Below are 26,240 nucleotides of genomic sequence, written 5' to 3'. Positions count from 1 at the left end.
AGCGCATATGTGACAAGCGCTGTTAGAAGTCAACTGCACCAAGCATCCCGAATAAAAGCCCATTCAGGCATAATTTGTTACACTACGAAACAGTACTTGATACACTCCGTCGAAAAAACAGTACCGATATACCTTTTGGGCGCGCTAATGTGAACCACCAGAACACCGACGGCACCTCACCAGATTGTGGCCTCGCCCTCGCTCCGGTTCGGTCTAAACATAACTCGGTAAAATGATCCGGAGTTCCCGGGTTCGAACCCGACCGCGGCGGCTGCGTTTTTATGGAGGAAAAACGCTAAGGCGCCCGAGTGCTGTGCGATGTCAGTGCACGTTAAAGATCCCCAGGTGGTCGAAATTATTCCGGAGCCCTCCACTACGGCGCCTATTACTTCCTTTCTTCTTTCACTCCCTCCTTTATCCCTTTCCTTACGGCGCGGTTCAGGTGTCCAACGATATATGAGACAGATACTGCGCCATTTCCTTTCCCCCAAAAAAACCAATTAAAATGGTCACTGCAAAGTCAGCTGCCTAATGAAGGTTTCCATCTATTCTTTCTTAAATTTATCCCTCATTGATGGTATAACTTGGGCTTAGAGCGCGACGACGTTCATCATGAAGAGACCTTTTGAGTCGCTACCGAATATTCTATTAATTTCTACCCAAGACACCGTGGTGAAGCCACCGTGGTCGCTACGAGCCAGCTTGAGCCAGTTGCCTTTTAAAAATGGCTGCGTCTAGTACGGCGAAGATTATTGACATTGATGTAAGGCACATTTTTATTACTTAGGAACAGTGTTTTAATGACACGAAGGTCTTCAGCGAACGCTAGGCACATCAGCGCACGTGAACGTGTTATTTTTTTTACCCTTTTTAATATTTGTGAGCGCGCGCAAACGGTGCCAACGCAGCGAGCTCGGGGAAGCGAGATCGGCCATCACAGTTTCACTGCCGCATTTAGATTCATTGAATTGCTTACGACCACGAATGTGCAGGTTGATTGTGCGACATTTGCAACTTTCAGGTCGACCAGAGCGACGCGCAAGCTAGTTTGCAGTTTCAAGGTGAGCCTCGAGGACATTCGCCGGCCCTGCGCATTCGCGGTGACAGTGACGTGATTTTCGGTTCCTGTGTCGCCTCCGTTCAGACTTCTCCGACACACTGCAAGGCAGCAGCCAGAGCGGACCAGCGAGCCAGGCGTACACCAGCTTCAACGACATGAACGATGACGATGACGAGAGCGATGAGGTGCGTTTCGTCGGGTTGTGGTCCATCGGACACGAGCGGTGTCTCCCCTCGTTTGGTGGAGCCGTCAAACGCTCCATATGCGTGTAGTACGCATGAGTTTGCCAGCACTCGCGAGTTATTTGTAAAAGAATTGAAAGAAAAGCAGCATCAAAGTGTACAGCGGTTGGCCATCTTTTTTTTCTAGTCGCTGTTTCGCATGTAACTAACTTCCCATCACCGCATTTCAAGCTCTTTAGGCTCTCTGTTAGCTAATGCTCATTCCCCAGCTTCAACAAGACAATAAGAAGGGCTGCTTGACCCGACTCTCGTCATGCATTCATAGTGTGCGTGACTGCGTGCTTCTGGGTTGAAGGCGCCAGAGCAGAGCATTCTGTCCCGTCTTCTACGTATGTGCCCTTGTTATATACGCTAGTCTTTTAATTTATAATTTATGATACCCTTCCTTGCAGCTGCTGAACCGGGAGCGAGGCGCAGGGAGTAGCGCCCCGTCCTTCTGGAAGTTCAGCTACTACCAGAGCCTTTTCGATGTGACTACCAATGATGTGCTTAGGCGCCTGCTGTGGTCGGCTGTGCCGCAGTTCTCGGGCTCCTCCTACCTCGAGAAGCACATACGGCCAAATCCCGACCTCTACGGTGCGTCTTCATTGTTCCTGTGGCATCCTCCGCAGTGGTTTTGTCACTGCAGCTGTGTGCATGTATACTACACAGTTTCCGCAGTACTGGCTTAGTCTGGGACATTGCAAGATGTAACACCACTGGCACCTGTTTCATCAAACATGGACAAAACTGTCTATATTATATACAACCTTTGTCGGTAAAGTTCCGAGACCGAGTCCATTAAAAAAAATGCATTTCACATTGAAATCATTTGTGCAGCACCCCTTCGAGTCTCCCTTGCAGTCTATACACAGCTTCCAACGCTTCTTGAGGTCTTGGAAACTGTTGGAAAATGCTTCTTTTGACAGGGCTGTCAGCTCCTTTGTCGTGGCGTCTTGAATGGCCTCCACGCTCCCCATCCAGCGACCTTTTAGGGCTATCTTCACATGAGGAAACAGGAAAAAATCGAATGGGGAGAGGTCAGGCGAGTATGGCGGATAGGAAAGTACAGTAATGGTGTGCTTGGCGAGAAATTTTGTCACGCTGAGAGCAGTGCGCGGCCTTGCATTATCGCGGAGAAGGCTTCATTGTCCAGATGCCCATAAGTCAGGGCGACGGCGTCGCAGTGCATCACGCATGTGTTGGAGCACGCGGATATAAAACTTCTGATTCACCGTCTGCCCTTGTGGGACGAACTAGTGGCGTATGACACTTCTGGCATCGAAAAAGCTATCAGCATCATCTTTGTTTTGGTCTTCTGTCGCCGCACCTTTCTCGACACCGGAGAGCTTGTGGACCACCATTCGGCGCTCTGCCTCTTTGTTTGAGGATCGTATTGAAAACACCATGGTTCCTCTTCAGCAATGATGCTGTCGACGAATGCAGCATCCTTCTCTGCCTCGGAGAGCAAATCAGCTCTCACTGATGCCAATGTGTCGTTCTGATCCTGTGTGAGGAAGTGCGGCAGAAGTCTGGCATTCAGCTTTCGTTTCCTCAAGTTTTCACACAAAATTTGCATGTTGTCTTACTAATGTCGAGAGCATCTGATGGCATGCAGACTGTAATGGTGCGGTCTTGCTGTACAATTTTTCTGATCCGAGCCACATTGTTTTTATTTCGCGAGGTTGAATGGCGCCCCTGCCTTGTGTCGTCTTCCACCGACGTTCTCCACGTTAATCTCTTGTGTCACTCGCAAACTCTCACCCGCAATAATGTTTCGTTGCCGTAAGCATCACGAAGGAGCTCATACGTCTGTGTGGCTATCTTGCCGAGCTTCACACAGAATTTTTTGTTTACACGCTGTTCGAGGTGGGCGTCCATCTCTCCACATTCACTCACAGTCGAATGCGCAGACGACTAGTGACAACATATTATTCTAAATGTAGTGCCATCTAGCGGCTGCCACAACAATTAACATAAATAGCTCAGGTTAGCCCGAAAAAAGATGGCGCTACACATGTGCACCAACATTTGTTTTCGGGAATCAATTTTAGAGAAGGAAATAAATTAGTCTCGAAACTTTACGGACAAAGGTTGTATGAATGAAGGAGTAAAAGCATAAGTGTAGCATGTTTGTGGGCTAAAAATGGCATTTTTCATCCGCTTCACTATCTCCGTTTCAGCTGTTCATTGATGTGAAAGACGTATGAGGACAGACGGAACAGCAACGACGGTGCATGACAGGGACAAGACCCATTGTGTGACTACATGTCGTGCTTCTCATCCGGGACGGTTGCGTCCCTTTGTCATGGCGTACCAGGGTTATTAGATAGGCAGAAAGGTGTTATGCTTGTGCAAAGAATACACATACTTTTTGCACGTATCTGAACATCCTGCACATTTATCCTCTTTTTGTTAACAGCAGTTCTAGGGATCTCATTGTTTTCAGAGTATAAAGCCGAGGAGTGATAGTCTTTGGGTTCAAGTGCTGTACTTTGCATGCAGGACCTCTGACACCAATAATTTGTTTACCATGGTGTCAAATTTTAATGGTGTTTATTTCTTCACCACAAGTGTTCTTGCTTTGGGTTTAGATGGTTCCACCATGGTCATTCAATCTCCCATAGGAGCGGCGCGCTGAGCGCACCGCTCTGCTGGTGATGGCAAAATTTCCTGTTTGCGCTGCTACAGTGGCCGTGGCACTGGCGATCAGTGAAAGAGTAGATGTACTGTCAGGACAGCAGCCGCATATGTAAACGAATCATCGCTTGCAGTTTTGCCGTATGCACTGCAATTTCTAATGTGGTATGTTCTAGTGCATGAAATGTCTTTTGAAGCCCTGTCGGGTCGGCTCTTGTGATTCATGTAATTAATGCGATACAGTTAAAATATGTTATTTCTCTGCAGAACTGACTTGATTGCAGGTTTTGCCTGAGTGCCCTGTAATTTTGGAAGTAAAAAGCATTTGTCATTGAAATGGTTTCCTTTGCAATAGTGGTACCTGTAATGATACCCTTGCACTGTGAAGTTCCTGTGAAAGCTGTATAGCTTTCCCTTGTAGCTGTATGGCTGTGCTTAGGTGGATGCAAATGAGTAATTACTCCCTTATTGTTAATAACTTAGAAAAGAGAACAAGCCAAGTTCGCATAATTTTATACTTTTGCAAATTAGAAAAAAATTAATTTTTTTTTAGGAAAAGAAATGGCACCCAAACTGCACCGTAAGGGAAGGGATAAAGGGGGAATGAAAGCAGAAAGGAAAAAAAGAAATGCTGCAGTGGAGGGCTCCAAAATAATTTCGACCACCTTGGTATCTTTAATGTGCACTAACGTTGCACAGCACATGGGTGCCTTTAGCATTTTGCCCCCATCGAAATGCGGCCGCCGTAGCCGGGTTCGAACGTGGGAACTCTGGCTTAGTAGCCAAGCATTCTAACCACTCAGTCAGTGCAGTGGGTACGAAAATAAAAAAACAATTGTCATGAATACACACATGAATGACATTCGCATGGGCAGTTATTTTCTACAGCACATGAAGTTCTGCATGAGATATAATTTCGTGCTTTGTAATATTTATTGACGCTGTTTAGAATATGCTTGCTAAAGGCATCTCTTTTATTTTGTTATGTACAGAAAATACACATTTCTCTAATTTTTTTTCGCAGCAGCAATGTGCAATACTGCTACACATGCTATAAATTTCTTTCAGAACACATCTTTTGCCCTTATACATGCTCATAGAAATAAGCGTGAACATGGTACAAATGTTAACTAGCTGCAACATTTACATCAGTGTCATCCCTAAGGGGCTTAATTTTTGTGATGACCTTCCTGAAGAAAATGCACAGTCTTCTCTGGACCTGCTCTCCTCGCTTCTCATGGTTCGATGCTGAAAATCAAGATTTTGTTCCTTTCTTTTCTGTTTGCTCACGACTTTATATCGCACTCCTCCCCTTTCCGTGAAAGTTTTAGAGCCCTGTGGCGAGCTCAAAACCCGCGTGAGCTGGTGTTGGCTTTTGTAAGTGTAAGGTTCTGTGCTGGCCACATCAGCAAGGAGACTTTACAAAGCAATTGTACGTTTATTTCTGGGGAGGTTGTGGATTCCAAAATTGCCCTCTTCAAAAGACACCAACGATGTGTATGTTTTCCTTTTGAGTACTTCTGAGTTCCTAGCCAGGTGGGTACTGCCTGGGTGTGACACCATGTATAATGAACCACGTACCAGCCTGGCGGTGCTTGAAAGCTTGCAGACTGCCACATTCACTTGACGAAATGTAATGTTTAGCGTAAAACAAGTTGTTTGCAGTACATAAAGGTGAAAACCTTTCAGGTGTTCTTGCTTTCAATATGCTTACATGTGCACAGTGGAATTCTAACGAAAAACTTTGAGGATGCCTATGCTTCGCGTTTAAGAGTAGAACGGGATAGCGTTATCGGGCTGCCGCCGCTTATCATCAGCCAAGAGTTGGGGAAGAGGAGGGGGCAGGTGCTGGTTTGCTGCTTATCAGCAGCCATGCGCGGGGAGGGGGTGCCATTTCCGCGCATTGACTGAGCAGCTGCGCAAGGCCTCGGCCTCTGGTGCTCCTGGGATTTTTCAGGCACGAACGATGCGGCAGAACATGTCAGAGCTGTGGTAGACTGTGGCAACGATGAGGCTGGCTTTTCCGCCTCACAAGCTTCTTAACACACTCATGTTAGAATGCTCAACAAATGCAAGTAGAATTACACGCACGGCCAGAGCTTTCTAACCATCTGCCACGCCTGCCTTCTGGAAACTTTGCCAGTGCTTAGCGCCCCCGGTGGCTGCAACTGCTAAGTACGCCATCACACAGTGTCCGCTCCGTGGCTTGGTAGGTTGCTTCTATGGGAGATTGAGCGGCTATCGTTTAATTTCCAGTTTACGTGTTGTAGGCACTGAATGAGCACTGCCTTCTCATGTTCGGGGGAATCTGATGGGAACTGCTGTCATACGGCTTTTTATGGAAGCAGTCCATGCTTTCTCTTGCAGGCCAGCTGCTTGGCTGTCGGGGAGGCAGGACAAGACAGTGGAACCATAAATTGTACAGAGTGGCCGTGAAACTGAGCATTGTGCTTCCAGTTGGACGGCCCTTCTCCATGATCATTGTCTGTTTTTTTATCTCTGCATTATTTTAATGTCGTTGGTAACTCAAAGAAGCAGTTCACACAAAACACTTGTTAGTACTTTCCGCTGTGCAACTTGGCAGCCCTCTTTTGTTTTTGCATCACAGCCTATGCCATTTCTATTGCAATGAAAATACTGCATTCACATCTGCGTTCACTACTATGTAGTCTTCTCCCCCAAGTGCACATGTGGCAAGGTAAATGTTAAGCCTCTGGTTTTTTAGTGCCAGCCACCTGTGTGGAGTACAACTGGTGGTGGTTGCCAGTGGTTCTCTTGGACATGGCGCATGCATTCTGGTGGTGTCCTGACGCTATTCGGTGCTGGCGCTCTCCCAGGGCCCGTCTGGATTGGCCTGACCCTGGTGGTGACAACATCGATAAGCAGCAATGTGGCCAGCTACCTGGAGACGGCCGGCCAGAACAAGGACTTCTGGCACACTGACTATACACGAGGTGCTTGCTTGTGATGTCTCGGCAACTCACATGGGTTATCCTTTCCTTTTCACAAGTTTTCGCAAGTAGCAGTATCCGGGTTCAATTAATAGAACCGTCAGCTTATTTCTTAGTAGCGCACAGAGCACATTTCAATGTAGGTTCGAAAAGCAATACTGAGCAATACTTTTGATCAAATGTTTAGGGGAAGCCCCCACGATGGAGTAAATTTGTAATAAGGGAGTAATTACTCATTATAGTTACTGATCAATTCGCTCTCGCCCTACCATAAGCTTGCTGTCCCGGTTAGCTTAGTTGGTAGAGCGACTGTTTTGGTGAAGCATTGGTCCCGGGTTCGAACCCCGGACCAGGACAAATTTTTCTTCAACTGCGAAGTTTCTGAGAAAGCTGTATAACTTTCCTTTGTAGCCTTATGGCTGCGCTTGGGTGGATGCCAATGAGTAATTACTCTCTTATTACTGAATTACTTTTGTTGGTTTTCGGAAGTAATTTAACCCTTTCACAGGCCATTTTTTGCTTCCATTGCAAACATATCTTTTGCCTAAATACTGCATTCAGGCCCAAGGAGAAGAATTTGTCAGTTTTCTGGCCCGAAATCTCAACTGGATAATGTTTTAAAGAGATGTCCAAAATTTTGTACAAAGTGTCTAAATTGATGAAAACCTCAGCGTTGGAATTTCAGAACTTGTCAGGTAAACACTGAAGGGCCCGTAAAATCAATTTCTGTTTCGAAGATGCAGTTTACTGTTGAAAGCTAAAATAAGGTGATGTTATTGTTGGTGGCAAAATGTGGCTCCATAGAAATGGCGGACAATGTGCTACACGCCTCACTGTTTCGTTAAATGTTTTTTAAAGCAATCGCTGTATTGCATAAGAAGCCATCCTAGTTGGGATGTGAAGGATGATAAATTCAAGTGAAAGAAGGAAATCATTGCTAGGTCTATCATACTTTAAAAAAAAGCTGTAAGTTCGCTTCACACACAAATGTGTAGGAAGCGTCTTAAAGGATTAGTGATAAACTTCTTGGTTGGAACTTTGAACATATCTGCTTGCACCATTGAGTGCTCGCGTAACGGATGGAGCTGTCTGAACACCATGAATGGGAACCAGCTGTTCGGATGTTTTCTTATGTCATGCATGGAACATTCTTACCACAGAATTCCATTTGTGTGCGTGAAAGTGGGCCAGTGCCTGTGATGGCTGGAAGAAAAGCCTACTTTTGGTGTGGTTATTCAGTGCTGGTGAAGCCACACATTTTCCCCAGTGTGCTCGAGATTCTTATTTGTCTAAATTGCTCATGGTTTTGCGCCACTTGCCGATTGCACTGACATCAGTGTGGATCACAGTGAGGGAAATTGATTGTGACTAGCTCAAAGCAACAGACATTGATTTCTTGCAATAGAAGCAGTTATGGCTGTTGTGATATGTGGTGTGGTCATCTCTACCAGATGTCATTATTCCGACCTACACTGTGCACTCATTGTCAGCAAGCACAGCCTCACAAACTTACATATTATGTGCAGGTGTTATGAAAGAAATGTAAAAAAAAACACACACAATCTGCCTTTGTCACAAGATGTGGTGCTCTTTGGGGAGTAAGTGAAAATATGCCTACTAACCAGAAAACTCGTTGAAAACAAACGTGCAATAATTGGATAAAACAGCGCTATGAAAGACGAAACAGGAGAAGGACAAACACCAGCGCTGGTGTTTGTCCTTCTTTTGTCTGTTTTATCCAGTTCTCCAAAAACGTGCCAACTACGGTGTATTTGCCCTCTTCTGGAACGCGCAGTAACGCAAGTGCAATCCGGCTCCATGAGGCACCGAATGCGCCTGCCATGCCTTCGAAGTGGCAAGTGTGCTGCTGCTGCCATCTGTCGCTTGGGCCTGCCCCTGAGATCGCTTATTCATGTGTTTCTTCTCAGTCAGTGGAGCTTGAGGAGGAGCGCTGCATGTGCGCAGACTAGCCATGTAAACAAGTCTGATCACGTCTTGGCTGCATTCAGTGCGATTGCAAGGCCTTGCATCCAGCCAACATACTTCTGCATAGCTGTGCTTGTGTACATGAAGCAGTGTCTGACGTGCCCATTCAGAATGTGAGGTTCCAGAATGCTTTGTTGTTTTAAAGGACTATATACAACAAATTTTAGCTTTTGTGTTTTTTTCTTTCAAATGATGCGTTAGACGTTAGTATACATGGATCACCGCATGGTATTTGCAGACTGCTAAACAATTTGTAATTGAATTTCTTCTCTCATGCTGTTTCAGTTTCGTTTTCATCAACTGAACGATGGATGTGAAGTGTATTTGATGTTTAGGCCACATGAGGCATGAAAAAAATGGCAATATAATTTCCGATGTGTCATTTAATGTCATTCCAGCTCTCGAAGCAGGCTGATTTAAGTGTTGTATTAATTAAAACTACGAATCAGGGACTATATTTCAGTTTTTTTTTCATGGTTCGCGTGACCTGAACACCAACTGCACGTCACAACTATTGTTTAGAAATTGAATTATAAATTATTTACTGGTCTCAGTTGAATACCACATCGTGAACCATGTATTTTAATGGCTAATACATCATTTGAAAGCAGGAAACGTGCAGCTAAAATTGATGTCTATGATACTTTAAGTGCAGTTGTCTGCATGCAACGCAGTCAGTTGTCTGTGCTGACCAGGTGTGGCTAGGCGTGCCTACTCTCTCCCTGCTCTCTCAACCCATGGTGCAGTGTCATTCGCCTCAACAGCGATCATGGTGTACATGTTCCTGGTGCCGCTGGTTCTGTGGGCAGTGCTCAAGTACCGACAGGTGGAGTCCCGCTACTCTCTTCTGGAGACCCTCTGCCTGTACGGCTACTCCCTGGCTGTTTACGTGCCTATCTCCGTGAGTGGTCTTGGCCCCTCCAGCTTGACTTTACCAGTATAGCGGCAACTCTTGTGTAGGGCTGGTTTGTTGCGTGGATTTTATCATGTTATCGATGTTTCATATTTGCGGTAGCTGTAATAATACAACTGGGATTTGTTGTCTTCGTCAGGAGGCTGCTGTAGCTTTTAATTGGTGAAATGTCATGCTTATTTTGCTTTATCTTGGCGAAGCAATGTGTGCACATTTGTAATGCTAGGGAACGGGCCTGCAAAAAAAAGGGGTTGCATGCGTATGCTTGAAGAGCGCGTGTTGAAGCTGTCGCAAGACCTGCATGGCTCTGTGGCAGCAGGATTGAAATTTTGTTTGGCAGGTAGGAGCAGAGCAAACTGTGTCTCACTGCTGGTCTTGTAATTTTTTCACCTATTCATGTTAATGATTAAAAAGGCGGAGCACCACATTTCTTTGTTAGGCTTGCTTATTTTTTTAAATAACTGCTTGATTTAAATGATATTGCGCACAGAATGAAGTACTGCCAGGTAAGCATATATTTATTGTTTCCTTTTTCCCTCTGGTAAATAATTTGTGAGGAGCCAAGTCTTCCTGAAAACCACTCTAGACTTTACATTTTCTCCAGGTTATTTTATGAATGAAAATTACTTTAATGGAAAATAAGATATATTTAGGGGTTGGACGTTTTGGTTTTTTATTTTTTGACAATTCAGTGGAATTTTTTGTTTTTTATTTCAGGAATGTTTTTTTTTTTTTCAGTGAATACTATTTTTGATGAATGAAACACTTTTTTTCGGTGACAATCTAGCAATTCTGTGTGGTCAAAAGTAATTTAAAGTCTGTCTCGGTATTTTTGTCATCCTGATCAATTTATTTACCAGTAATTAACGAGCAAATGGTAGTACTTGGAGCTGTGCTTGTAGAGGTAATTGCTGCCCTTATTAAAATATGATGATTATGGATTTTTATGGCGCAAGGGCATCTACGGCCAAAGAGCGCCATGGCACGAGGTATTTTCTATTTCTCAAGTTCGGGTAAAAGACCCATTTCCCAAGCATTTCACCCTAAAAAAGCCGAGCACCAGACCAGGGGAAAGCTTGTACCCATTGTATCACCGGTGGGTACCCGGCGGCACTGGGAATCGAACCCCGCACCTCCCGCATGCGAGGCGGATGCTCAACCACTTGGCCACTGCTGCGGTCCTCATTAAAAAGGGTAACTCAAGTTAAATGAGATAGCCGACAAACAGAAATGGAATCTAAGAACTAGGTTGACATGTTATTGTAGGGTTGTCACACTGTGTTGAGGGCGAGGATGGGGCATCACGTGGTCTGTGTGTTGGTGGCCACTAGTTTTCACGGTAGCCAAAACACACCCATTCATGGTTTCGTGTCAATGCCCTAGGGGCATTTGATTAACCTGATTAATCGACTGTCTGCTCGAAGCAGGTGATGATAGTGAAGAAACAGTGCTTATCTTACAGTACTATCGTCGCATCATGCCCCTAGCGTCCGTATTTAGTTAATTTTCAACTTTAAGTGTGTGTAACCCGCATTCAGCAGCCAGCTAGCTATGCCCTGCATAGCCAAAAATACTGACCTTTCTCGGTTAAAACCAAAGTTTTAGGTTTAAGTTTGGCTTCACCTTCTGCACCAGTTCAGGAGGTGCAGCACTCTCGCGCTCGTTCGGACAGTCTAGCTAGCGCCACCTGCACTTTGGCACTCGATTTGACTTGGTGCTGCACGAGTTCTTCTGCACATCTGCACTAGCCTCCCTGCGAGTTCTCTTCTCGTGCAAGTAGTGCAAGGTGCTTGGTGCACTCCATAGCAGACAAGTAGCAGATGGCTCGACGGCCATGCTTGTTTTAGTGAGCGGCGTTGAGACTATGGTTGAGACGGCCACGTGCCCATCATAGATGGGGCATCTGCGCCATGTCCTCGACAAACAGCTGAAATGACAGTACGCATACGTGTGTGTGCGCGTGTCTGTGTACGCACGTAAGCGACTCGCTGAGAGGTGCACTGCGTATGAGTTCTCACTTTTCTGTCAAACCTCTCACTTGCTTTGCACCATTTCACTTTTGTGTGCAAATGTTATTATTACACACAGTACAATGGAGCTGGTCAAATGTTTAGGGGCACCCCCAAGGTGGAGTAGATTTGTAATAAGGGAGTAATTACTCAGCTCAAAGCTGTACAGCTTTCCTTTGTAGCCGTATGGCTGTGCTCGGGTGGACGTCAATGAGTAATTACTCCACCTTGGGGGTTCCCCGAAACATCTGACCAGCTCTGCTCCCACTTCGAGTTATTGATCAATTCGCTCTCGCCCTACCATAAGCTTGCCGTCCCAGTTAGCTCAGTTGGTAGAGCGACTGCTCCGGTGAAGCGGTGGTCCTGGGTTCTAACCCCGAACCAGGACAAATTTTTCTGTAACTGCGAAGTTTCTGAGAAAGCTGTACAGCTTTCCTTTGTAGCCGTATGGCTGCGCTCGGGTGGATGTCAATGAGTAGTTACTCCCTTACTGCAGTACAATGGAGCATTTTAATTAGAGACAGCTGGTGAGATGTTTTTAATATGCAGGTGATCGCAATGTTTCTGATGATTGCTGGGAGGCCACCGTCAGCCCATGCCTTCTCCTGCCAGTCAGTCTCTTTTATACTTGACAGCGCAAAAAAACGAGGACAAAAGCGAACGAGGAGACACAACACAAGCATGAATCCACACCAACTAGCCCAACTTTCTGTTCTTATTAGTCAGTCTCTGATTGTCACTTTGCCGCCACTATCTGCCGACAGTGAACGCGACTTGTTGAGTTAAAATAAGTCCAAGTTATCAGGCAACTCATTCATTCTGTAATTTTTGGACAACTGCAGTCACTTTTCGGATAGAGCGGCAACAGCCTGAACCACTCATTTAATCTCAAAGGTCATCTCGAATGGAAGTCTGAATAACCTCTTGAATTCAAAGTTTGTTGCCTCTTCAAAGTACCCGTTGACTCGTTAACGGTCGACCTGCTCCACTTTGCTAAATGCAAAGGAAAGGGCGGCATCATATTTATCACTTTTTGAATTACAAATTTCATAGCTGCTCCACAAGATGTGCTACTTCAAACAAATGCACAGTGTTCAATACAATTAGCACAATCTCGCGTATTTATTTATTTATTTATTTGAAAATACTGCAGCCCCATTCTAGGTGCTATAGCAGGAGTGGGTACATAAAATGTGGTACAATTCCACGCATAAAAGGGTACATGACAGGGATTACAAATATAAACGCTGCACACAACACCATATGACGCTACGACTCAATTGCCAATGCAAAATCAGAAAATGATAATGCACGAATGTTGCCATGCAGAGTTCCCACTCTCCACGGTACGCGGAAAAAAGCTGTATTTGAAAACGTTAGTACGGGCAAAAAAAGGTTGGATATTAAGATCGTGATGGCTCCTGGTTGCAGATGGTTTTGAAAACGAGATATGCTTACCCTCTGAAAGGCAATTAGCAGAATGCACTATTGAGTGAAGAAGTTTAAGGACTCAGTTTTTCGGCGGGATGCGAGCGGACTTAATTTTAGGGAAAACATCGCAGATATGAGAGTGAAAAATGAAAGCCGTAGCAGCGGAAAATAAATCTTACAGCTTTTCGCTGTACAGATTCTATTTGATCATTTTCACATTGCTTATATGGATTCCAAATATTTGAGGCGTATTCAAGAATAGGGCGAATTAGAGTTTTGTACATGAGCAATTTTGCCTCTTTAGTAGCATCCCGTACTGTGCGCCTCAAGTAACCTACCTTTTTAAGAGCTTTAGCTGTGATGTGATCGATGTGTTTTGACCATGTCATATTGTGAGAAAACAACGACTCCAAGATATTTACTATATTCATGTACCCATTGCAGGGATGACTAGTCGTAATTAGAAGGTGATAGGCGGTTGGTGAAAGACATGACAATTGTTCTGCTGAAATTGTTGTTGTTCTGCCACGTATTGCACCAGTCACAGAACATACCAAAACACTCATTCAAAAAGACTCATTCATATGTCAAACCATGCGGCAGACACCAGCACATGGCTGCAGCTGACGGAACGTTTCTGCAATTTTTCACTCGATTTAGCCGTTCCACCGAGAGCACTATTGTCAGGCTACACTTGTAACGCAAGAACTGGCTCTCCACTGGCACGGCACTTTTGTGAACTAGTGCAGAAAGTGCAGCGAAATCGAGGAGACCGTTTAAAAGTGAAATCAGTATACTTTTATCGGTGTAAATCAAAAAGTCCAGCCCCTAGATATATTTTATTTTTGCGAACAGCATATGAAAAATGTCTTACGCTGAAGAAAGTTTATTCAAAGTCACGTTTGCTTTTTTCTTTTTTTTGCTTATTGCAGTCTTTATGCATATCACCATTTGTATGTGCAGTGGGTTTGTACAGTGCGTAGTAACAGGGCCAGTCTATCTGGCTAAGCAGAATGCAAAGCCAGCTCTGCAGCCAACTTGTTTTTTTTTTTTTCAATGGTTATATGCGAAGGCGTGTACAATGGGATCTGCAGTGCACCCCTTATAAGCATGGAGGAGAGGGGCGCAAACTGAGTCATATAATGTTCCCTGTTGTCCAAAGGACATGAACAGGTTTTACGATAAACGTTGTCCCCCTTTTATAGAGAGGCCTTTGCATGTCTATGATTATACGTTTGTGTCAGTGTGACCGATTAACTGCCGGTTAACCCATTGAAGGCCGGTGATTATCGGCGTGTGGCCCAAATGTTCCTTGTCGTTGCACAGGTCCTGTGGGCCGTGCACCTGACCTGGCTGCGATGGCTGCTCGTGGTAGTGGGTGCCACACTGTCCGGCTGGGTCTTGGTCGCCACACTGTGGCCCTCCTTTAGGGAGGACTCCCGCAAGGTATGTGCCACTGCAGTTTTTTTACCAGTGCACACCAACCCAGCTGTGTCTTTTTTTCCCTCCTCCTTTGTGCAGGTCTAACGGTGTTGAAGTGTTCATGAATGTATTTGTGACCAAAAAGAACATTCCTTGTGCTGTGGGAGGACTACATTACTCGGCATAAAGAGCAGTGAAAGCACGTGGTCGAGTTGATATGTGCTGTAGTATCGAGCTTTCTCTGCAAACATGGCCACAGTTCAGCAGATCTTGATTGTTTTTATTTGTTTAATTGTCTTGTCTGATTTAGATTTTTTGGGTTTTGTTTATTTTCACAGATGGCCGCCATCACCTCTGCTGTTGTTTTTGCATTGCATGCATTACTGGCACTGGGCTTTGTGGTAAGTATTTTTCTGCACACGTCACATCTTGGGGTGCTTAAGCAAATTTTCATGTTGTTGTCGACATCATCAGAGCTAAGCCGTATGCAACTAGTTGAAGTCCGCTGCTACTCTGTTCCAAACCGCATCTCCTTTTGGGTCCTTTAATTGTGTATGCATCGTTTCTAATGTATTGCTAATTGGTGATTGGACTGGGAGTGAAATGTTTATGTCCCAAAAAAACAACAGTGGACTATAATTTATAGGTTCCCAAGAGCAGTTAACCCTTCTTCAACTTCGATTTTGTAGTTGCTGTTTAGTAGCAGTTATTGTAGTACTCACTGAGATGTTTTGTAGTCTGTAATTTGTAAGCGGCCTTTGTTGTTGGTTTTGATACTTTTTTTTTATGAAATGTTAAGGCTGAGGTTTTGCTTCCCCAAAATGCTCAGTGATCACGCATTGATCTTGACTAAAATGTACTTCTGGTATGGATTGCCTCTTTGTCCCTCTAAGCATTCTTAGTCGTCATTTTATCTTGGACATTGGTCAGGTAAGCTGAATTCTTTGGAAGCTCAATAGCTCTTGCTCTTGTTGTGCCTCATTCTTTATGGCCCCTTCATTTTATTTGTGTACTCATCAGCCGATGGTTGTTTTCAACTTTTCAGAAGTACTTCTTTCAACATGAAGTTGTGCACAGTGTCCAAGCATCCCTGCCACCACTAGTCACCTCAGCAACAACCATCCATCCCATCAGCAGCAACATGACAAAAGTGGTTGTGCCAGTAAACAACACTCATTGACATTTTGTCACGACAGTTCCCACGCTGTGATACGTTCCATTAAAACAAACCACTAAAATGCCCAGCATGGTTTCTCTATGTGCTACAGCTGCAGTGCTGGGCAGATATTGCATCCCAGCTAAAAAAAGTTAAAGGGGGCAAAAACAATTAGCGAAAAGAAGAATTTGTACAAGTTAGTCTTTGCAAAGTGAGGCGCCAAGGAGAGTGCATGAGAGTGGCGTGTCTGCCTGGAAGTAAGAAGGTGAACGTAAAGGGCTAGGATCTAGTGCGAGCTTGTGGTTAAGTAAGAGAAATAAAAATTTGAGACGGAGGAATTTTCTTCTTGCCTGCAGAGTGTTAATACCATCTTCTGCCATTATTTCAGATACCGAATCGGTGCAACTGTATTTCGAATAGATAAAACCGTACTGCCCGTCTCTGAATTTTTTCCAAAAAATTTATATTGCACATTGTATGGGGTTCCCACACAATGCAAGCATATTCCAGCTTGGGCCTTATAAGTGCTGTGTAAGCTAGAAGTTTGACATGAGTGGGAGCATCCTTAATAAGCTTGTGCCTGAGCAAGCATAGTTTGCGAAAGGCTGAAGAGGAAATGTTATGAATATGTGTGTTCCAGCTGAGTCAATTATTTAATGTATTGCCGAGATATTTATATTTTTGAAGTTCGGCGGTCCTGGACAGAGTAAGAGCACTGAAGTGGGTGTTTTTTTTCCTCGTTATGCAAAGTAGGACAGATTTTTCTAAGTTAAGCTGCAAACTCCACTCCTGGCACCACAGTCATATGTTAATTAGTTCAACATTAAGTGCATGCTGGTCTTCAGGTAATATAATTTCATTGAAGATAATGCATTCGTCTGTGAAGAGACGAATTTTCACGGGATCATGGATCACTTTAACTATGTCGTTGCAAAATATCAGGAAAAGGACCGGCTCGAGAACACTACCCTATGGAACTCTGGAAGTGACTGGAAGAAAGTTGAGCCATTAACATGTATGTACTGAGAACGATTGGGTAAGCATGCAGAAATCCAGGCAATGAGAAAACTGGGAAGTCGAGTTGCTTTAATTTGAAAATAAGCTTGTCATGTGGAATACGATCAAAGACTTAATTGAAGTCTAAAAATATGACATCTATTTGCCCACCTCTATCGAGGTCAGAAGCAAAAAAATGAACCACTGTTGTTAAGTAGGTAGTGGTTGATAACCCCTTTCTGAAGCCATGCTGTAATGGAGATAGAATGTTGTGCTGATTTAAGAAGTCTGCGATGTGAGTGCTCATGATATGTTTAAGCATTTTACAGGTTGACATTACCAAGAAAATAAGACGGTAATAAAATACTAAGAGTGAGTTACCTTCTTTAAACAGAGGCACTACACGCGCTATTTTCCAGTCAGCAGGAAGAGAGGAAGATCTAATTCAAAGTTGGAAGATTAATGCATAGTTGCTCTGCATAGCGCCGGAGAAATGCCCTAAAATGAAATGAAGTGTCGTATCACAAGGAGCGTTTATGAGTGGGCTATAGATGGAAAACACGCTGCTGAAATGGCAATTGAAATGTGATGCAATAGCCTCAGGATCTGTTATTAAGGTGCCTTCGTGTGAAATTTGATCAATAGATTTCTTGAATTCACTAACAAACCTCCAGAATTTTTCAGGATCTGATTTGATAAAATTAGGCAAGGTAGTATTAAAATGAAAGTGTTTGGCTGACTGAATGGCAGAGGAAGATTTACTGAGGCAGTTCCTCGTCCCGAAGCAAGGAATCCTGCATACAAAAACATGCTGAACCTCGTTTTCCTACAAGAAAACCCACCTCCTCCAGGAGTGACTCGTAGCCCACCAGTGCATATTACTATGGTAAGTGTTCAGGTGGTCTTCGGAATTCTCATGTAATCTGTTGAACCGCTCCATCTGAGCTAGGCTGTCTGACGACCTCAGTAGGATACCAGAATACTGTGGCAAAACGTTTCAGTTTCGATTTCCTGTCGCGCTTTTTGCTATCAGGCATATTTTTTCTTGTTTTTCTGCGCGATGCGTGACTTTGCTCCCGTATTCACTCTGGGAAACCCCGAAGCGTGCGCTTTGTGCTGCGTGTAAGTTACAGCACGGTTCATTCAGGTAAGAACGCGCGCAACAACGGGAAAGTAAAAGTGTGCCAGGAAAACGAGCGAACTTTCGATTTCGTGCGCTCGGCTGTGCAGCGCATGCGCAGCCGTCAGTCTAGTGATACACTAGAGTAGGACGAGTGAGGAGTGAAATAATTGGAGGCGCGAAGCATATGTCGAATAGACGTTGGGAGCGCTGCGATCGAAGTAGCGTTAGCACTCTCCGTGGAAGCTTGGCAGAGGACGCGGTCGAAGGCATGATGTCACTTTTACTGGTTAGTTGCTCGTTTACCACCGCGGATAACAAATTCCCGGTGCTTGAAGAATGCAGAGCCCTCTTTCGAAGCGTTGCTTTGGCATGCCACAACCAATTATGTGTAAACACAACTTCAACAAATCCTTTTCTCATTGCACATAAAATTAAGTTAGATATATAAATCAGTGCTTCTTTACCTTTGGGATGAGTGTAACCTTGTTTTTTCTTCAGTTTACCAAACATCATAAACTTACCTTCTTTGTCTGTTTGTGGGCAAAGGCTGCGGACAAAGCACGCGAGTGACAGGCGCGCATAAGCCGATAAATGAGCTTGGCGCGTGTAAAAAAGATATATAAAAACTGGTTGATTTCCAACTGCTTGTTCATTGAGTGCTTGCAATGTAGATTTATAGACTCATTAAATATGCTTGCATGAATATATGCTGGCGGAATTTCATTTGATCCAAGCAAATGCACGTAAAAGCACGTAAAAGCGCGTTGCGTGCGTTTCCCCCCCCATGACACCTCGATCAGAGCGCCCTCGGTCAATATTTTACCACCGGAAGTCGGAGCGGATGGCTGGTTAGCCCACTGCTGTCAAATGAGTTGGATGTTCGAAAGCAGCTGATGTGAACATGGCGTAAGGTGCGCTGGCTGTTGCATATAGGCTGGTCGCCCGCGCTGCTATCCGCGCAGTGCTTGCTGCTTGTATTTGATCCTGTACGCATCGTGTGACCTTACGGCTGCACCTGCTCGCGCTACTTGACGGTAAGTTTCGCCTCCAGAGCCTGCCAATGGGCTGCGCGAGAGCAACAGTTGTGTCGAGTCTGGGCAGGGCAGTTTCATTCAATGACAAATGAGTACGCAAACAATTCCGCGTGCTTTTTGTCCCTATCTCTTATCTGCGACGTGAAAGAACAGGCTCGCGAGGCCTTGTGTTGGCGCGATTTGTCGTATGACTGGACTGAACCAAGCTATCCAGATGCCCGCTTACGCGTCGCGTCAGTAGCCAAGGTCGCGAGTGTCTTAAGCATTCCCGTTTGGCGATACTCTGAACAGAATGCCCCTAAAAGCAGCGCAAGAATATCTTGTAACCTGAAGCGAATCGCACTAATCGTCTTGTTTGCTTCTGTGTGAAAACATCTGATCGCTGCTCTTGCAGGCTGTGTTCTGCCCGCGCGGATTTCTTGTGTGCGAACCGGTTTCTTGCTGTTGCAAGCTGATCTAGTAACCCCGCGCACACGCGCCGCTGTCACTGCGGCCTTCGAAATGCGCGCATCTGTCTGCGCTGTCAAGTGCTGATGACATCCTTCGTAAGAGCTGCCCGGTTCTCGCCCATTTACGCGGAGATCGCAGAAAACGGCTTCTGTGCCGTGGAATATTTATTTTGGCACCTTTCGAAATAGCCTGTTACAACGCTGCTTTTTGGGCGCTAAAATATCGCTCTGAGATCACATTTTTAGGGTGTGTTTCACCTGCATACTTGATGCGGTTGAAGTAGAAATCGAAAATCTCCGTCGCTTGCAAGACACCGGTTCTTGGAATTGCCATCTGGCGGAGAAGTTGAACGATCATCAGAAACTAGTTCGCGGCCCGCTGTCCGAACTGTCGAAACTGGCACCTGCCGAACGCCGGCCTTGCGGTCAGACGGCGGTTTTCCATTTCTACTGCAGGATTGGCACAAATGCCGACGCCAAGGGCGTTATGTGAAAGTTGCGAGGGAACACACCAAGTAGCACAGAAGGAAATACTTCAAAAGTACCAATATGTACACAGCTAGAGTTCTGTCTTTGAGAAGCAGACTGAGGCCCCACTCTTGTTTCACTGTTTCGCTTTATTTGGAGATAAGAATCCCTGGTGTAATAGATATCTGATGAACGACTGTGGACGGACACTGAGCATGTTGCTAGCCATGGTCACACTTTTTCACGTCATTAGAAAAGTACTGCAATAACAGAAATGTGGCACAACATGAAGTGCTACACTCATTGTTATTTCTGACTCATCTTCGCTGTTCTTGTGCATATTATGAAGCAATTGCATAAGCCACTGAAGGGTGTAAGCAAAATAGGTATTTCCATAATTGCATTTCATTTTTAATATATTTCTCTTCATAAACTGTGGCTGACACATTCTCAGATGAGGCACTTAAAGCATACACAGTTTTGGTGGCTTAGTGGTAACGGTGCCCGGCTGCTGACCCGAAAGACAAAGGTTCGATCCCGGCCACAGTAGTCACATTTTGATGGAGGCAAAATGCTAGAGGCCTGTGTACTATGAGATGTCAGTGCACGTCAAAGAACCCCAGATGGTTGAGATTATCCAGAGCCCTCCACTACAGCGTCCCTTATAGCCTGAGTCACTTTGGAACATTACACCCTGTAAATCAAACCAAACCAGTTTTGAAGTACAATGAGCTTCAGGGTAGGCATTACGATAGGTTTCAAAACTAGCTTTGTGGAAAATGAATTTGAAAACATTTTAAAGATAGCAGGTAAAAGATAGCATAATAAGCAATCAAGGTTAAAGATTGCAGATAACTCATTTGGTGCAAGGGCAGTAAAGGAAGGCATTTGTGTAATAAGCTCTCCCAATAGATAGCATTAGGACTGAAAAATTTATTTTGGGAGAATTGAGTCATTAATGAGGAGCAACTGCAGTTGCTGAGAGGATGTGAAAAACAATAAAACAGTAATGACAGTATAAGCTGCAAGAAGCAAAGCAGTTAAGACAAAAAACCACAATTGTAATAATGGACGGTTCACAAAAGTAATGTAATGATCCTATATGCTAGGAAGCCTTATATAAATATGTATAATGCCAGGTGTTTCATCTGAAATGTTCTGCAATATTTAAAAATACGCTTTTTGAGTTGGAAGAATGCTTTTTTGCCATAGCATTGTCAGTGGTGTAGTGCATCGGAATACAGCTAAGACATGCTAACTTAGGCTGGTTAACTAATACTGAGTTTTTAACTTTTTCACATTTACTACATGTTAGTCTTTTTGTTTATTCAGGGGTGTGTAGCCCACCGTAATATTCATACCAGTTTTAAGAATGTTGACAACACAGATATGCTTGGCTCTGTGGCCCAACAAACTTAGGCCCAACAAACTTAGGCTATTTCAGTGAGTTACATGCACTGGAGGGGTTGCTTTGCCTGCAAGTGTTGCAAAAGTGCCTGTGTTTTGGCACGATTTAGTCATAATTTGTTAGGCCACAGCACCAAGGGTAACTGCATTTTCAAAATTCTAAAAAGTGATATGAATATTACTTAATGGTGGGCTACACGCCTATAAATAAATAAGGAGACTGACATCATTATTATCATCCTGACTACGCCTATCGCAGGGCAAAGGCCTCTCCCATGTCTCTCCAATTAACCCTGTCCTTTGCCAGCTGTGTCCACCGTATGCCCCCAAACTTGTTAATCCCATCTAACCTTCTGCCGCCCCCTGCTAAGCTTGCCTTCTCTTGGAATCTAGTCCGTTACCCTTAACGACCATTGGTTATCTTCCCTTCGCATTACAATCCCTGCCCAATCCCATTTCTTCCTCTTGATTTCGTCTAGGGTATCATTAGCCTGCATCTGTTCCCTGACCCACCTTGCCCGCTTCCGGTCTCTTAACGTTACACCTTTCCATGCCTCTCCTCATTGTCCTGTTGTACACTTTTCTGTTGAGGGATATAAGCAGGCTAACAGTAAGAGTTCCAAAGCTAACTACTCAGTATTAGTTAACCAGCCTACTGGTCAGCACTTATTGTATTCTGGTGTGCTACATCGCTGACAATACTAGGCCGAAAAAGTGCTGTTCTAACTCAAGCCTATTTTTGAAAATTGCAGAACATGTTAGGTGAAACACCTGGCATACATGCAGAGCAGAAAGTTTTAGAGCTAGCTGATTTCGGCTGTGCCAAACTGAGTTTTTCATTGCTGGTCTTAATATGACTGTGAGGAGAAATCAGTGTTATCACAGCTCAAACACTATTCTTTCTTTGGGCTGTGGAAATTAGGCTACAGTGAGTGCCAGGAGTTCTAGGTTGCACCCAGACATGCTTGGAAAGGCAGCAGATTTTGTAGTTGAACAGGATAAGCTGGTGGCTTAGTTGGTTTTGCATGATATTTCAACAGCACCTGCTAGACACGGTATGTAAACGCGAAGACATTTAAGCCGACATTCACCACTTACTGTGGGACTGCCCTGCTCTCAAGCCTGCAAAGATCTGGCACCTGAAGGTAGCGGCTCTTTTTGACAGAGCAACCCTGCTTCATATATTGCCTGGACCATACCATCGCTCACTACTGGACTTCATAAAAGCAGCTAATCTTTTTCCATTACTTTAATCATTACTGCACCCTTCATCACACCTTCGGTCATTGATGCCCTGATGCAATAAATCTCGCTTTAAAAGAAAAAAAGACACACGAGCGCTGAAGTGCAACTTTGAGAAGGATGCCAACCACTACATATATACCCTCAAGCAACTGCCCACCAGGACAAAACCGGAATCAGAGCACGTGTCAAGTCACAAGCTGGATAAAAAAGTTTAAAAATTTTGTTAACTGTTAAGTGTACAGTAGACAGCGAACCAAGCCCGGAGAAATAACTGATCACAACAAGCAGCAGTAAAACCTATTTCACTTGCCCTGTTTTCTGCATAAAAAGCAGTAGGCACAACATTTAGTACAGAGAACATCTCTTTAAAAGCGGTAAAAGCAACAACCAAGCGCGACATCGAAGCATGAAGATGGTCGAGCCGAAAATCTGATGTAAGAGCCAACAATTAACACGGCTGTACAATAAAAAGTCATAGCAAATAACGACATGTAAAACATTAAAAAGGTAAAATTTGAAAACTAGAAGAGAAAAACAAGGGATGCAAGAACTTATAAAAAAATGAAGGGAAAACCCACTGGAAAAACCAGGTTAAAATCACATAAAGCCAGACAGGAATGCGATCTCTTTGTTTGAAAGAAAAACGGAAGGCATACTAACGCATTCACTCTTGAGCTTCGAAATCTTGGTTGGTTCTATTATTTCGCGAGTCAGTTGGTTGGGGCATTTCTTCAGAATGGTTTTTCTTTCAAACATAGGGGGGCATTGTTCATTAGAGCCTTGATTTTTACGCTTACAATTCCTAGAGTGCACTGACAAGTTCCTGAGTGATGGTCCAGATAGATCCCTTCAATGTTCCATTAATCTCTCGTTGATACATCGGCCTGTTTGGCTGATGTACGCCTCCCTACACGATAGAGGGATCGAGTAGACTGCTCCCTCGAAACATGTGACCAAGGGTTCTCTGTGCCACGTGGTACAACTGGTGTTCTTTTTTGTCGTGGCATTGGCTCTCCGTCACAGTCTGGAAAGGCGCTGGGGGGGTCGTGAAAACCACATCTTTTTGGCTACAAAAATCTGCTAGAAAACCAGATTTTGTAGCCCCTTTGTTCAGCCAAGTGCACTTGCATGGTCAAGAGTGAGCTTGCTCTTGATATTACGTGTGACAAGGTCTCTCTTGTGAAAGAAGTGAACGCCCCTTGTCACGGACTTCAGTTCTGTATTGGCTTTATTATGGGGGCAAGCTAGGGGAATGCTGAAGTGGTTGCTTTATATGAGATGCATGTTCAGCTCAGTATGGCCATGTATGTATACTCCATTTCATACATCAAGTGCAATGCTGTGAAAGGTATCAAAGTAGTCCGCACGGGAAAATAAAGGGAGGCGTGTTACTCCGCGCTTGTTCTGTTTTGAGTGGTCTAAGGCACGAGAAAGCAGCAGCGTTTAGTTGGCAATAAGAATGCATGTAATCAAGCTCATGACAAATATTTCTTGTAATAGGCCTGCAGGCAAAGCATTTACTATGTTTCGCTCACCGCAAGGAACGCATTACTTTTGGTTGCGGATGCAGGCAGCGCAAACAAGAGCTTTGACAGCTTTGCACCTGATGTATGAAACGAAGTATAGCTGCAGACCAATGTTCTGTACTGCGCTTAGAAAAAAGAAGGCCCTGCATGCCTGCCATGTTCCTTGGCCATGATTTTGCTTGTGGACACGGCAGTATGCTAGTATTGGGGCTGTCTGGAAGGGATGGTGCATGCAACAGAAGGAAAGTGGGACAGGGGGCACAGTTTGGCACTTGTTTTTGTGTCGTCTTGAGCAAGCAGTTGCGTTTCTTTTCCAGAACTACCAGCAGACAGCTATTCTATCTGTGTGGTTCTTGCCGCTGTTGCACTCTGCCCTTGGCAGCAGCGCCCAGTGCCATGGAGTCCTTTTTTGGACCTGACACGGAGGAGCTATGGTTGCCACCTGAGGCAGCAGAGGGAAATGTCGAGTACAAGCTCAAGCTGGTCAGTCCTTCGCAGAGCCGGTTAGAGCACCTGGTCACCCAAATGAAGTGGAGGCTACGGGAGGGTCAGTGGCTCTCTTATTTGGAAGAGGGCGGGTTGTTGCTGGCACGGTGCATACACAGCCTTGTGTGTCCTGAAAGTGTCAGCACAATTGCTGTTCAGGATTATTTGGTAACTAACAGTCAAAACATACTGCAAAAAGTACGAGCAGGACATAAGCAAATATGACTCTGTATTCATTTGTTCTTGCAGTTTACTAACATTTATATGCTGTCTTCTTTAAAAAAAATATAAAAGACAAACTTCAGGGCTGACAAATAGGGTGGCCTTATGAAGAAGACCATCAGCATCACTCAAGGAAAAGGATTTCAGGACGACAGTGCCAGACTCGAGACATTCTTGTATGCTTTGGCGAGCTTTGTGCATGCTTCGTGCAAGCATTCGTGCATGCTGAGCTTTCTTTTGTAGGACTATATTTTAAACAACAAATTTGTGGTTCTGTACATTGAAAACTTAACAGGCGACGGCCGATTTTTCGGACTTCCCGCAAAAACGCCCAAAAGATTAAATTTAACCAAAAAAAATCATTTAACTTATAGCCAGTATGCCGGAAGAAGGGGTCAGTAGTTTCGTGTGCATTCTGAAGCTCCTCATGATTAAATCTTGCCGCACGGCGTGTACACTGAAGACGGGCGGTGATTAGTTCGGCCTACGATGGCTGTGCTGCCTTCGTCATATCGCCGACGAGTGCACGGGTTGGGCCAAAGCCTAGATGCAAAAGCGAACCAGTTGCTGCGGTGGAACTGCGCTGCGCCCGCAGTGCAATGAGCCCGGAACGAGAAAGCGAAGATGGCAAAACGATAAGAACCGACAAACAGCCGAAGCAAGCGCTCCATCGGCGTTGGCCTTCGGAGTTAGGTCTAGAGTCATTCTGCATTTTGTCACCCACAGTGTCTTTTTCAGACTAGAAAAGACATTTCGGCGTGAACATTGCTAACTCAAGTTGGATTTCGTGGAAACGCTCATGCACCTGGAGTCATGTAATGCAAGGGGCTCCATCCTAGCACAAACTTTCAAGGGCCTATCGATGGCTCGCTGTTGCGACTAAAATTTCGGTGCAGTTGCTCGCAATACATGACCGGTGGCAGCTGCTGCTGCGCAGTACACTGGAACGAAGGACAGCGTCATTGAGATTTTTCCCTGACCGTTGCATATGTACAAGAATGCAAAGGTTCTTGAAAGACAAACATTAATTAAAATATTTGTCCTCTACTTGCTAATTTCATGTCCATTACGTTTTTCATATCAGTGGCATGCACTAATTTGCTGGTTCCGGACCGATATAGTTCTAGACTTCGTGTGATATTTTGTTTACTTATTAAATAAGCGAAAACATGGAAACATTGGTATCAGTTATGTCTGCCAGGAGTGAACAATAAGGGGGTAGTTGGTATGACATGATTACAAGACATAAAACTGAGCAGGGGACAAGACACAGGAGAGAAGCAAACAGGAAGAGCTCGCCCTGTTTGCTGTGTCTTGTCCCCTGCTCAGTTCTATGTTTTGTAATCATGTCTGCCACGATTTTTAAGACATACGAATACATTCTTTTATTTAAAAAAATACATATTTCACTTGTCTAGACAGTGCGTAGCGTTATCTAATACACAATGGAATTGTCAATGGCAGTGGCGGCAGTTATTATTGGTGCGTTTGATCC

The 26,240-nt window shown here is 44.6% G+C and overlaps 2 protein-coding genes and 1 non-coding gene across 5 annotated transcripts in view; all 3 read left to right on the top strand.

Moving 5' to 3' along the window:
- The first annotated feature begins 643 nt into the window (after positions 1 to 643).
- Positions 644 to 15,877, top strand: LOC144111228 (protein YIPF1). Its single transcript, XM_077644444.1, has 9 exons — positions 644 to 763; positions 1,022 to 1,061; positions 1,145 to 1,245; positions 1,695 to 1,878; positions 6,759 to 6,875; positions 9,605 to 9,759; positions 14,538 to 14,657; positions 14,972 to 15,034; positions 15,679 to 15,877. Exons 1-9 carry the CDS (start codon positions 725 to 727, stop codon positions 15,811 to 15,813), a joined length of 954 nt encoding a protein of 317 aa, XP_077500570.1. The 5' UTR covers positions 644 to 724; the 3' UTR covers positions 15,814 to 15,877.
- Positions 7,155 to 7,228, top strand: TRNAT-GGU (transfer RNA threonine (anticodon GGU)). The gene has a single exon. It is a non-coding gene; the product is annotated as a tRNA-Thr (tRNA).
- A 2,896-nt stretch (positions 15,878 to 18,773) lies between the features above and the next one.
- Positions 18,774 to 26,240, top strand: part of LOC144111157 (GTP-binding protein 2) — a 34,446-nt gene continuing 26,979 nt past the window's right edge. For 2 of the 3 annotated variants that reach the window (XM_077644313.1, XM_077644314.1), the window contains exons 1-2: positions 18,774 to 18,942; positions 24,355 to 24,584. In XM_077644313.1, coding sequence (XP_077500439.1) covers positions 24,434 to 24,584 — 151 coding nt within the window. In that variant the 5' untranslated portion in view covers positions 18,774 to 18,942; positions 24,355 to 24,433. The remainder of the gene's footprint in view (positions 18,943 to 24,354; positions 24,585 to 26,240) is intronic. The other variant, XM_077644315.1, reaches the window with a different exon arrangement.

This window comes from Amblyomma americanum, chromosome 11 (assembly GCF_052857255.1).
Source record: "Amblyomma americanum isolate KBUSLIRL-KWMA chromosome 11, ASM5285725v1, whole genome shotgun sequence".
Classification (NCBI taxonomy): Eukaryota; Metazoa; Arthropoda; class Arachnida; order Ixodida; family Ixodidae; genus Amblyomma; species Amblyomma americanum.
This window is presented reverse-complemented; position numbering and strand designations above follow the sequence as displayed.

What these genes read in the sequence shown, in the direction of transcription:
- LOC144111228 (XM_077644444.1), top strand. Translation starts at nt 725, where the DNA reads ATGGCTGCGTCTAGTACGGCGAAGATTATTGACATTGAT. An exon ending in GCCAAATCCCGACCTCTACG is followed by an intron (nt 1,879 to 6,758) that starts GTGCGTCTTCAT and finishes GCGCTCTCCCAG; the next exon opens with GGCCCGTCTGGATTGGCCTG. An exon ending in CTGTTTACGTGCCTATCTCC is followed by an intron (nt 9,760 to 14,537) that starts GTGAGTGGTCTT and finishes GTCGTTGCACAG; the next exon opens with GTCCTGTGGGCCGTGCACCT.